Genomic DNA, 12,834 nt, shown 5'->3' with positions numbered 1-12,834 from the left:
CCCTGCCCCCACTCTCCTAGACTCGTGGTGTCCCCCTGCGTGACAATCCCTTAAGACAACACAGTATGCAAGCAGCTGAATATCTCTGCAGAGATACTTTAAACGCGGTTCTAAGAGCGAATCGACGTGACAAGACCGGACCTTTGACCAGCAGTACAACACCCCTCCCCAACACACACACGCATGTAATGTATGTATGTATGTATGTGTGTATGTGAGAGAGACTAAGAGGAGGAGACTCCAGCATGGCCGATCTCGATAAGAATTGAACACAGGCCTTAGAGACAAGAATGAATGATACACTGGGGTCTTCCATGCGATGTTCTAACACCTTTGCCAGTTTGCTATAGTTTATAGGGGATAACGTGTTGGCTGTAGACGATTGGAAGGGACAAATTAGGAGACGATGAGACAAACGCACATATTTGATGACACGTGCCAATAGAGTTAGGTCCCCTGCTGACTAATTACGTAACATCATGTTACATGTTTTAATGGATGCATGTAGACAGACAGACAGACAGACAGACAGATAGATAGATAGATAGATAGATAGATAGGCAGACAGACAGATAGATAGATAGGCAGACAGATAGATAGACAGACAGACAGAGAGAGAGAGACAGACACAGAGAGAGAGACAGACACAGACAAATAGATAGATAGATTAGATACATAGACAGGCAGACAGATAGATAGATAAGATACATAGACAGGCAGACAGATAGATAGATAGACAGACAGACAAATAGATAGATAGATTAGATAATAGACAGACAGACAGACAAATAGATAGATAGATTGATAGACAGACAGACAGACAAATAGATAGATAGATTGATAGACAGACAGATAGATAGATAGATAGATAGATAGATCATATATAAAGAAATTTTTGTGTTTCTTTTTGAACTTTCAACAAATAGTTCTTGTTGCAATTTATTGATGGAGGCCATTTCAGTCGTGACCATTCCGTTTTTTAAGACGTCGTCAAACCACCGTTTTCAAGGCAGCAGTGTGTGATTCTAGAGTAACTTCATTGCTATTTCTGGCACAGCCTTCTTCGTATTTTCACATTTACACACACACACCGATACTCTGACTTGCTAATAAAATTGTTGTAAAAAAATACATCAATTGAACAATGAACCAAGCCATTGAAAGATATCTCTTTAAATTCAATGGATAAAATGGAAAGTTAATTAAATTAAGAAAGTGATTAGCGGCTAGACACAAACACACACTTCTCTTCACCTGTAACCTCGTATTTTGTTTCCCTCTTTTTTCTCTATCTATCTTATATATATGTATACACACACACACACACACACACACACACATATATATATATATATATATATATATATATATACACACACAAACATATACCTATCTATCTGTGTAACACTAAATTGTTGCTTCTATTGTTTCCACACTCAAGTCTGACTGAAGTCCACCTCATTCAACCTAATCAAGCCAAAACTAATTCTCTTAGTGTCTATCTACCTCTCTACCTATCAGTCTATATATTTTTCGATTCACATACCGTTATAAAGTGATGATCTTTATTTGTTTCTATAAAACAAAATCATTACTGAGTCAAAAGTGTTCAAGTGGCAGAATTATCCGAGCTTCGCAAAAATGCCTTGTATTTGTCCTGGCTTTTTACGTTCTGCGTTCAAATTCCATCAGGATCAACTTTGGCTTTTATCTCTCCAGGGTCGATAAAATAAGTACCAGTCATATACTGGAGTCGATATAATCAACTTACCCCGCTACCTAAACTCCTAGCCTTGTCCCTAAATAAGAAAGAAGACTGTCTGACCATATGCTGGTGATAAAGTTAATCCATAAAGAATGTAGTCATGCTTCAGGGAAGGAATGAAGTCCACTACCCAGGTACAACCCACCCGACAGACATCTCCTCTCCCCCACACCTCACAGTTTCAATGAGACAAAACTTTCGGTCATCCAAGGGCTATGACAAGAGAAATTTGCTATAGAAGTCATGCAGTGGAGTAGAATACAATACCAAATGACTGCCAAGTAGAACTTCCCAACTGGTGTTATGTCTTTTCGTCAAACGTCTTTTGTCCAACAACAAATCTTATCAGTAAAATTTTCAATGATTATTTGATTTTGATGTTCATCTTGTTTTCTGAAGAGTTTATTTAAAATCGGGAAAAGGTCGTTGGACAAAAAGTCGTCAGACCAAAAGATATGGGACAAAGTGACATCGGATGAAAAGTCGGGTCACGTTCCCAACTATTTGTGTGTGTTTATGTCTGTATGCTTGTATGTATATGCACATTTACACACACAGTAAATTCTAAACCGAACGGCCACATCGTTCATTCCTTTCTTTATATTCCAAGTTCAACTTCTGCCGTAGCAAATTCACTTTCATTCCTATCAACACCACCACCATCATCATCATCATGATCCAGTGTAATGTAGACACCAAGAGTCATTGACATATTCCGTTTGCAAGATACAGGACCAGTCGTCTGCGAGGCGCAACTCTCCGTCAGAACCGACTCATGCTTTACCCAAGGACAAAATATGTCCTCAAGTTGGGGAATCGACCCCCACTATCTTACGACTGTGTGTCCAACAGACTACCACACGGCTACGTCTTCACCTCATTTTTATTTGCGGTCACTGAAACCAGTCAAGAATCTGAATCACTTTTAATATCCTCATAAAGAATGCCAAGGGTTACAGCAGAAGACTGATCTGCCCCACCAAATGGCCTGACGTTCGATTTCTATAAGATATCTATTGATGAATCGACACCACCAAGATTGATTTTTTGCTTTTCATCTCTTTTGAGTCGGAATAAAAGGATTTCATTTTTTTTTTTTTTGTTACTTGTTCAGATCAATCGTTAGGAGAGGCATGCCTGCCACATCAATTCAACTGTGATTGTTGAGTACCAATATCTACTAAGGTCTCGTTTATCTGTTTGCCTAATCCCACAACGATTCTTTATGCTAACCAACACTCTCCCCTCCATAAACTACTTATTCAATGCTTTACTTCCATTTCAATTCTGTTTACTTGGAAAACGAACATTCGATCTCTTGGTTTCATTTTCCACAGAAACACTCACTACTTTTTGTCAAGGAAAATCCATTTTCGCTCTCATTTAACACTACTCAAGAAATTATGATTTTTCACATCAAACAAACTGAACTTTTATACATTTTACAGACACGACACAGCTCCCCCGTCGATATGCACTTTAAACGGGGCCAGGATAATCAGGCGATACAATATCCCTACGAGTAACGAAATCACTGTTGTGTTTATTTATTGGAAATAGAACCCCCTTCAGAAAATAGAAACATCACTATTTGTACACAAAAAACACATTATTGAACAGTGATCGCGTATTTATTTTGTCTTGATTCAATGGGTTAAGATTTTTCAGCTTCACATTGGTGAGTTGGAATGACACAATGTTATGCAGAATGTGGAAGAACGACAAACTCGTGTTGCAAATAAGGTGACTCCCCCACCCACCACCTCTTACCCTGACCTTTTCCTTCTTTCTACATGAAACGGAGGGGGGGGGGTGCTCCATCAATATAATCATGTGTTACAATAGGAAACTTTGTTTTTTTTTCTTTACTCCCAGCTTTTATTTTTGTAGCAACTGTTCCTAAATCGGGTCCCTGGGAGGATGACGAGATAATTAAGAGGATGACAAAAATAAGGACCGAAGGATGAGTAACGTCTCGCCAGTTCACACATCGGCGATCCTTCGGTATTGGTGTCCAGGGTGTCGGTATGAAGAGATGGAGTCATTCACCCCTTTTATCTATGTCATGAGGGAAAGCTGTGTAAGTGAATGATGTTGTCTACCAATACCGAAGGATTTCCCATACATCTTGGGTTGATTCTTGCGGTGAGAAGTTTTAGAAAAATTTTGATAAGGCGGCGACATAGCAGAATCGTTAGCACGCCGGACAAAATGCTTCGCGACATTTCGTCCGTCTTCACAATTCCACCGGGGTCGACTTTGCCTTTCATTTGGCGGTAAAATAAATATCAGTTAAGCCCTGGGGTCGAAGTAATAGATTTAGCTCCTACTCCCGAAATCACTGTCCTTGTACTCAAATTTGGGGTTCAAATTCCGTCTAGATAACTTACGCTTTTCACCCTTTCGGGGTCGATAAAATAAGTACCAGTTGAGCACTGGTACTAGCATTCATAATAATTATTACCACGAAGGCGCATGGCTCCGTGGTTAGAGCGCCGAGCTTACGGTCGTGAGGTTGTGAGTTCGATTCCAGGACCGGGCTACGTGTTGTGTTCTTGAGCAAGACACTATATTTCACGTTGCCCCAGTTCACTCATCTGTAGAAAAACAACCTTAAGTTGTGCGTTCATCAGGGAGGCGACTTTCCACCCAGACTTGTTACCCCGGAGGGGAACCTCTTAGGTGCACCCATGGTCATTCGTGACCGACGGAGTCGAGGTTTTTTTTTTTATTATTATTACCCTAAACACCACTTACAAATAACAATGGAAAATTTTAAAGCAGTTCATTTAATGTTTTTGTAATTCGTAGTGGGACCTCCAGATTATATATATATATTATTTGCCTTACGTAAATGATATTCCAAAGATTCTACGACAACATAACAAACAGAAAAACATGGATGGATGGATTTAGGAACAAGAGCAAAGCATTAATTTGGGGCTAAACACACACACACACAACACATTATTTCACCCTAGTTTTTTTGTTAGAATATATTAGGATCTCAGACCAAATCCACACACACACACACACACCTTGTCATTATAATCGCCACGCTCCACTAATTAACTAGACGGTGACCAGTAAATAATAATTGCTGTTATTGTTATTGTGGGAGGTGTTTAAACACAGGTTATTGTTGTTGGTGGTGAGGGCATCTGTAGCTGCTGTTCCGTCAACCCTGGTCAAACGATCTAGATGACCAATGACACCCCAGCCGTGTTTTTCAAGGGAAAAATTGGTCATTGCATTATCTATACTCTGACGTCTCAGTGTAAAAAGGGCGGTAAAGCTGGATTTGAAGGATATATTGTTTGACTGCTATTTCTAGCCCACGGTGTGGTGATCACTGTGGGGGTTGCAATAGTGGTGAACGTGGTTGTTTGATGTAGCAGTATTAGTGGTTGTAGTTTAGCGCCCAAGTTTACCCTCATGATCAAAGGTATTCCAGCCAGCCGTGGCTATCCCGTCTGTTTGTGTTCAAACTTGTGTTATCCAATGTGTTATTTCTAGTGTGGTTGTGGAAGTGTTTGCTAAAGTTGATGGTGGGGGTGGTTATTGTTCTCGTATTTGCATTGGTTTCAGTTACTTTGATGATGATGATGATGATGATGATGATGATGATGATGATTGTTGAAGAGAACATTTGAAATTTTAAAAAAAGCAAAAAAAAAAACAAAATAAGTAAAAAAAAAAAAACTTACCAAAACTAAGGAAACACATGATAAAAAGGATGAGGTATCGATGTAAGTTCCGACGGGGGTTGCATGGTAAAGTGGCCCCGCACCCGGATAATTCTTCTTCTTCCTCTTCGTCTGCATCTTGTTCAGTGGATCGAATCAGGGACGTTTTCTCGTCAGCCTCCTCTAAAGACATCTTCGCAGTCCTGAGGGTTTGTTTGAGATGTGAGATACGAAGAAGAACAACAACGGCAGCGGACAGAAGAACCACAGGAAGACACAGGCGGATATATATAGTAATATAAAGTACAAGAGAGTAAGAGGGAAAGATAGATAGAGACAGAGTTAGTGAGTATATATAGAGGGGGAGTGGTGTTTACAAGGGGAAACTAAGAGGGTGGGAGAGAGATTTAAATGTTTCGGGAGGAGAATCACAATTATAGATAAGGTCCGAGCTTAAACAGGTGCTTCGTACATATATATATAATTATGTAGTATATATATATATATAATATATTTGTTGTGTGTTTATATGAGACTCTGGACACGATATTTACAAGAGATCAGTGTGTATATACATATATAAATGTATGATTGTGTGTGTGTAGATGTAAATGGAAGAGATAAAGAACGAATTACAATGATGATGAGGAAGAGATAAGTCGTATGAAACAGATCACAGCCAAGTAATCAACAGTGCGTTATATATATATACACCGCACACAAACACACATATACACACTGAGGTATATATACTCATACATATGTGTGTGTGAGTGAAATGTACACAAACACACACACACACGCACACACACAGAAGGCTGCACTGACACACTTTGTCAGCTGACATGTCATGTGATCCCAATAACGGTGCTCCGCTATAAAAACGTTCCTCGTTGTTATTTACGACAACAATTTGCTATGTGATTTGAGGTCAAAAATGTGAGGATCTTGTTTCTCACAGCTTTTGTTTATTTCATTTTGTTGTTGTTTTGGTTTTTTTTTGTTCCAAGTACTAACTTCGATTTTATTGACTGTCTCCTCTACTAAAGCGTTTGTGGACTTACACTTTAGTTCCAAATCATTATTTTTGCCTCATTATACCTTTCGTTATAAGTACGTAAAATGGCAACATTTCAAATATTTTGTGTTTTTGGTGACTATGGTAATTAAATTAATTTAGTGAGATCTAAAACCTCACCCGTCATTCTAGGGCGTGACAATCCTGTCTTACACGAGTCCCCAGCTCAGTTGACTCACCGAAATGAGCCCCTATCTAGGATTACGGGTTTACCTAATCGACTTTGAAATTCCAGGTTCGTAACCAGCATAGCCCAGGCCCAAGTTGAGAATGAAGGAAGGGCGAACAACTTTACCATTATCATCATCATCATTTGGCGTTCGTTCTCCATGCTGTTATGGGTGAACGACAAGTTCTGGATAGCTGCAGGGCTGCGACGAGACCTCAACGTCAGTTTTGCGTTGTTTCTATGGCTGGGTGCCGTTCTTAACGCCAGTGTATACTGGGTGCTTTTCTCTCGCCACCGGCACTACTGAGGTCACCTAGTAGAAACTTGCAAAACAGGAAAGGAGTAGGAAATGGGAAAAGAAAAAGACTATTTGAGCAAGGTTTGCTTTATACCAGGTATTGAGTGGCTAAAGTTTGATGGGGGGACAAGTGTATATGTCTTGCAAAAGAGAAGATACATGGCTAGCCTGCGTTTTCTAAGGGTGGGTGAGTGTAGCTGGGAAGAAGATAGAATGGTTGTGGTTAGGACCGTGAGCAAACTTTCGGAGTACAAGTGTGACGATTTACATGTGACAAATAAATGAGAGGAAGAAAAATATCAGTTGATATTGCTTTTATTGTAATTCCACAATACAGCTTATTCACGTTGGTGTACTCGGGTTATTTGCCATTCTGTGGTCCACTCTATGGGTTGTAGATTTCATTTTGTTGACTTCTTGCAGATAGATAGAAAAAAAAAGAGAAAGAAAGAATGAGAGAATTTACCTGTTGACAATTAGAGAGGATGGAAGTTGATGGGAAATATCAGTATTGAGGGGAGGGGTAAGGTGGGAGAGATAGAAATGGTTCGGGGCGGATAAATCAGGAAATAGATGGATGAATTTTCAGGCTTCAAAGAGAGGGTTTGATTATGCCTTAAGCATTTTGTCTGACGCACCAATGATTTCTGCCAGTTTGCTGCCTGCAATAATAATAATGTTTTCTACCATTAGCACAAGGCCTGGAATTTGAGGTGAGGGTAAGTCGATTAAATCGATCTCAGTGTTCAACTGGTACTTATTTTATCGACCCCGAAAGGATGAAAAGCAAAGTCGACCTCGGCGACATTTGAACTTATTGCATAAAGACGAACGAAATGCTGCTAAGCATTTTATCCGGCGTGCTAGATTCCGCCAGCTTGCTACCTTAACAACAATATTAATTGTTTGTAATTCAGACACAAGCCCAGCAGTTTGATGTGACATCGATAAGAAATTCACGCCTTGTCTCACAAATATGAAAACTGAGTTGATAACTGCCGCTCATTACATTGACTGCTTGGTAGCAGTTTTGAGGTTGTGTTTCCTGAAGACTCTTGGCTGAAGCTTCTCATACGCGGCATCGAGTGAGCACTTCCTATTGCTGATATCATTGGGGATGGTCACATTTGAAGATAAGATAAGATGAGATTAAGATAAGAAAGGTATGGAAAGCAGGAAACTTATTTGTTCAGGTTGTTGTAAAGGGTAATTTCTATTTTACTGGGTGGACCTTGGAAGAGGTCGATACAAGTTGAGACTCGTTGATGTTAAACTGGTAGAGTGTAAATTTCAAATGGTAAGACGCATGAGTCATTCATTTGTCGGGACGGGATTTGGTCGGGTTTGGACACAACATTGTCATCTGTATTACTGACCATGATATTCTTTGATGCTTTAAATTTCAACAAAAACCAGATTTGATTGAAGATATCCAGTCTTTTTTTTTTTTTTTTTTTTTTTTTTTTTTTTTTTTCTGGCAGTTGACAGATGGCAAAAATTACGTTCACTGTGCCACGTCCGGAGTGAAATTCGTTCTGTGACTCAGGGAGAAGAGACATGGCTATTGCTAGCTGTTCCCGTGGGGTTTAGATCTGTATTAACTTTAGCTTAGAAATATGTGAGACATATACACAAGTTTCTTGGGCTAAATTTGACGATAGTTTTCGTTTCCTTTTATCAGAAACAACTTCATGTATTGGTGGCTGTTGAAGATCATAAAGATTAAAGTTGCTTCTTCTTCTTGCCTTTAATCCTTCAACGCGGAGTATAGGCCACTTATAATTGAATTCCATGTCGCATAATTTCTCGCTTCTGTACTTATACTCTGCCATGAATGTCCCCCTTTCTCTAGTTCCTTTTGTGTTGATCTGCACCACATGTTCTTAGGCCTACCCCTCTTTCTATATCCATCCGGATTCCACTGTAAAGCACTTTTCGCTACATTTGGTCTGTCCTTTCTAATTGTGCTACCAATCAACTTCCAATTTTTACTAAATATTTGCTCCCTGATCAGAACTTGATTCGTTCTTTGCCATAGCTCCATATTGCTTATGTGTTCGGTCCATCTGATTTTAAGTATACTACGCAAGCATCTGTTGATGAATGATTGTATTCGCTTATTTGACTTAACTGTTGTTCACCATGTCTCAACCTCATACAATAAAACCGCTTTTACGCTAGTGTTAAAATTTCTTATTTTGTTCTTTATTGAAATTACACTTGTGCTCCATACTTTTTTTAACAGGTGAAAAGCGGTCCTTGCCTTACTTATTTCTCATCTTAATATCTTCGTCGGTGCTGCCTGAGAACCTTATCTTACTACCTAAATATGTAAACTCGGCTACATCCTCTAGTTCACCAGTTTCTAGTTTAATACGTTCACTGTTTTCTTCATTAACGCGCATAATTTTTGATTTGTCGCAGTTGACTTTCAATCCTAGTTTGGCAGCTATTGCTTCTCATTTTGACGTTTTATTTTGCATTTGGCTTATATGTTTGTGAAATTAGCGCTATATCATCTGCAAAGTCGAGATCTTCCAGAGCTTTTGCATCCGTCCATTTAATGCCTGTTTGGCTTTCAATCGTAGTTTCCTTCATAATCCAATCTATAACTAGTAGAAATAAAAAGGGAGAAAGTATACAGCCCTGTTGAACTCGTTTTTACTTCGAATTTATCCGTAGCTCCGTTCCCATGCAAGACTCGGCATGACATTCCTTGGTAAGTTGCTCTTATTATAGATATATACTTGTCTGGTATGCCGTTGTGCTGCATAATTCTCCATAAGCCTTCCCTATCTACACTATCGAATGCTTTTTCGAAATCAATAAAGTTAATATAAAGCGGTGCATTCCACTCTGCGCTTTGCTCTAAGATGATGCAAAGAGTGGCAATTTGATCTGCACATGAACGGTTCTGCCTAAATCCGGCTTGTTCTTTACGCAACAATTTGTCGACTGCTGTCCTCAGCCGCTCCAAAAGTATCCTGTTAAAAACTTTTCCGGGAGTCGATAATAACATAATTCCTCTATAATTTCCGCAAACACTTAAGTCACCTTTTTTTTGCAATTTTACTATGGTTTACGGGGGTGACTCTGACTGCTATTTCTAGCCTGTCAAACGGCTAAGAGGCCCTGTTTGGTTCTATGAATGATTGTGACAGCAAGGGAGACTGGAGAGATGGAGGAAGCAGGAGGGGGGAGGAGGTAAGCCTTTAACATTTCTATGGAACAAATTCTTACAAACTAATTGTCCATTCATAGAATATTTTATTTTCTTAAATAACCTTTGACCCTTAAATCCTCACATGCTCTCTTCAATATTTTCGGTCACATGAACTTTGACCTCATTTTAATTACTTTAGTTCTTCCTCTTCTGTAAAACTAAAAAAAAGGCATCTGTATTGAAATAGGGGACAGTTCAAAGACCACCACCACTACCAGTTCTGCTGTTATTGGTTCCTTCAATTTCCCACTTCATGTTTGTCTATTGGGGTTGGATTGTGTGGAATGGTTGGCAGCAGAGATGACCATCCAGCGGTAGGAATGGCTGTTTCAATGAGACACCACTGAAGTCTCTTCTAACTGCTGGCCTCAACAAACCTAGCTTGCAAACAGGTTACAGGAGCCAATGAAGAAGCCAGTTACTTGACCTACTAAAAAAAGCAGCCAAATCACCTTCACATTACACATCAAAAAACAAAAAAACAAAACCGAATGAATACACTGGATACTTCAATTATTTTCCAGAAAAGAAAACAAGAAGACTGTAAATGAACGATGGGGTGTCTGTGAACCGAGGAAGAAGAATAGGAATTGAAAGATTCAATCAGGGAATTGGTGAGGACGGGATGCAGATGAGGGATGGCAGTTGGACAAAGAAGAGACAAACGACTACAGTGAAAGGAATTTGTGTAAGAAGAAGAAGAAGACATGGGAAGAAGTTGTGGAACCTGATCCTAAGATGTTAAATCACATGGAGGAGATGACAAGGAACGGCAACAAATTGCTCACTTTTCCATGCTCACATGGGTCACACAAAGTTTATCAAGGCAGGTTCTTCTACAGTTAGATCTCAACCCTCCTCTGTTTCTAAGCAAAATAACCTTTTCCCTCTGGTTAGACATGTTTTTGTAGAATATTGGAAATGAATGGCACAACTTGTACAACAGTGACATTCATTTCTAACTATTACACAATGTCAGGACAAAGAGACACATCTGTATATGATGGGCTTCTTTCAGTTTTCATCAGCCAGATTCACTCACAAGGCTTTGATCAGCCTGGGGCTATAGAAAAAGACACTCACTCAAGGTACCACACAAGGGGACTGAACCCAGAACCATGTGGTTGGGAAGCAAGCTTCTCAACCACACAGCCACACCTGTACTTATATATGTAGGTGTATGTGTATGTTATGTCCACATATTTCTAGGCAGATTTCTTGGGGGAACATGTCTTTCCTAACACCAACTCTTACTTGTTTATAAGAAACATGGAATATTTCACAACTTCATAGGTTGAATTACTAAACTGCTGGGCATCTTTTTATAAGGGACATAAACGGTGTCAGCACTAGCCGAGTATTTATCAATGGAAAGACACACACGCAATGGACTTTTGTAAGTATTCTGTCAAATTTCACTAACAAAGCATTGATTGGCCTAAGGCTATGGGAAAAGATACTTGCCTAAGATAAAATGCAGTGGGATTGATCTTGAAACCACATATTCATGAAGTGAATTGCTGAATTATACACACACACATACACACAAGTGGTAAGGAAGTTCTTTGCAATCACATGGTTTTGGGGTTCAGTCCCACAACACAGTACTTTAGGCAAGTGTCTTCTATTACAGCTTTGGGCTCATCAAACTTTGTGAGTGGATTTGGCTAACAGAAACTGTAGTAGGTTCATCACATGCATGTGTGTGTGTGTGTGTGTGTGAGAGAGAGAGAGAATGCACAGATGTGTCTGAATGTTGATATTTTGATTTCGCTGGTCTGAGCGAAACAATGGAGATGTTCACATTTTAAGTTGGCATCACTATTGGCTGCTCTGCACTCTTGATAATGTGTGGAATGTAAGGATCCTTTGCTTGGAAAACAGAGGATGGTTGGTGACAGGAACAGCATCCAGCTATAATAACCTGCCTCAAAGTCAGTTCCCATCCAAACCATGACAGCATGGAAAAACAGACAATTAACGACCATGTCTAGTTTCAAAATGAAACCAAAAAATATAAGGCAAGAAAGTGATCTACTTTGAATATAGGGTCATCCCATAAATAATATATATATATATATATTTGGTCATCCCATAAATAATGTGGTTTTTTTAATTGCATTAACTAAAAGTCGGAAGGGGACAGGATAAACTACCTGCATCAACTTCCTATAAAATCAGATAGTAATTTTACCTTGTCCTTATTCTTAGTGCAAGTTTTGAAGAGTGCAGTTCGATTTTAACAGTTATTCTTACAGAGCTATAATGGAAGTGACAAAGGAGTATATTCGGCATATTTTGCTTTATGAGTTCAATAAAGGCAACAACGCAACCGAAAGTGCAAGGAATATTAATGCAGTAAATGGGGATTGCAGAAAATGAAGGAGAGCATATTTTAGATTAAGAAAGAACTTTATCTTAATTTTGAAAAATAACAGAAGTATAAAAAAACTGCATTATTTATGGGATGACCCAATATATATATATATATATATATATATATATATATATACACATACATATATACATATGTGCAAACTCAAATATATAGACACACACACACACACAATATAGGACATTTATATATAAATTAAAAGTGCTCTCGGCTACAAAAA

The 12,834-nt window shown here is 39.0% G+C and overlaps 1 protein-coding gene across 1 annotated transcript in view; it reads right to left on the bottom strand.

Annotated features, from left to right (window-relative positions):
• LOC106884198 (major facilitator superfamily domain-containing protein 1) overlaps positions 1–6,245 on the bottom strand; it is a 19,721-nt gene extending 13,476 nt beyond the window's left edge. The window contains exon 1 of the mRNA XM_014935444.2: positions 5,473–6,245. Within this exon, the coding sequence (XP_014790930.2) occupies positions 5,473–5,644 (172 nt within the window). The 5' untranslated portion in view covers positions 5,645–6,245. The remainder of the gene's footprint in view (positions 1–5,472) is intronic.
• Between the last annotated feature and the right edge of the window lie 6,589 nt (positions 6,246–12,834).

The sequence above is a fragment of the Octopus bimaculoides genome, chromosome 24, assembly GCF_001194135.2.
Source record: "Octopus bimaculoides isolate UCB-OBI-ISO-001 chromosome 24, ASM119413v2, whole genome shotgun sequence".
Taxonomy (NCBI): Eukaryota; Metazoa; Mollusca; class Cephalopoda; order Octopoda; family Octopodidae; genus Octopus; species Octopus bimaculoides.
Note: the sequence above shows the minus strand (reverse complement) of the source record. Positions and strands in the feature narration are given on the sequence as shown.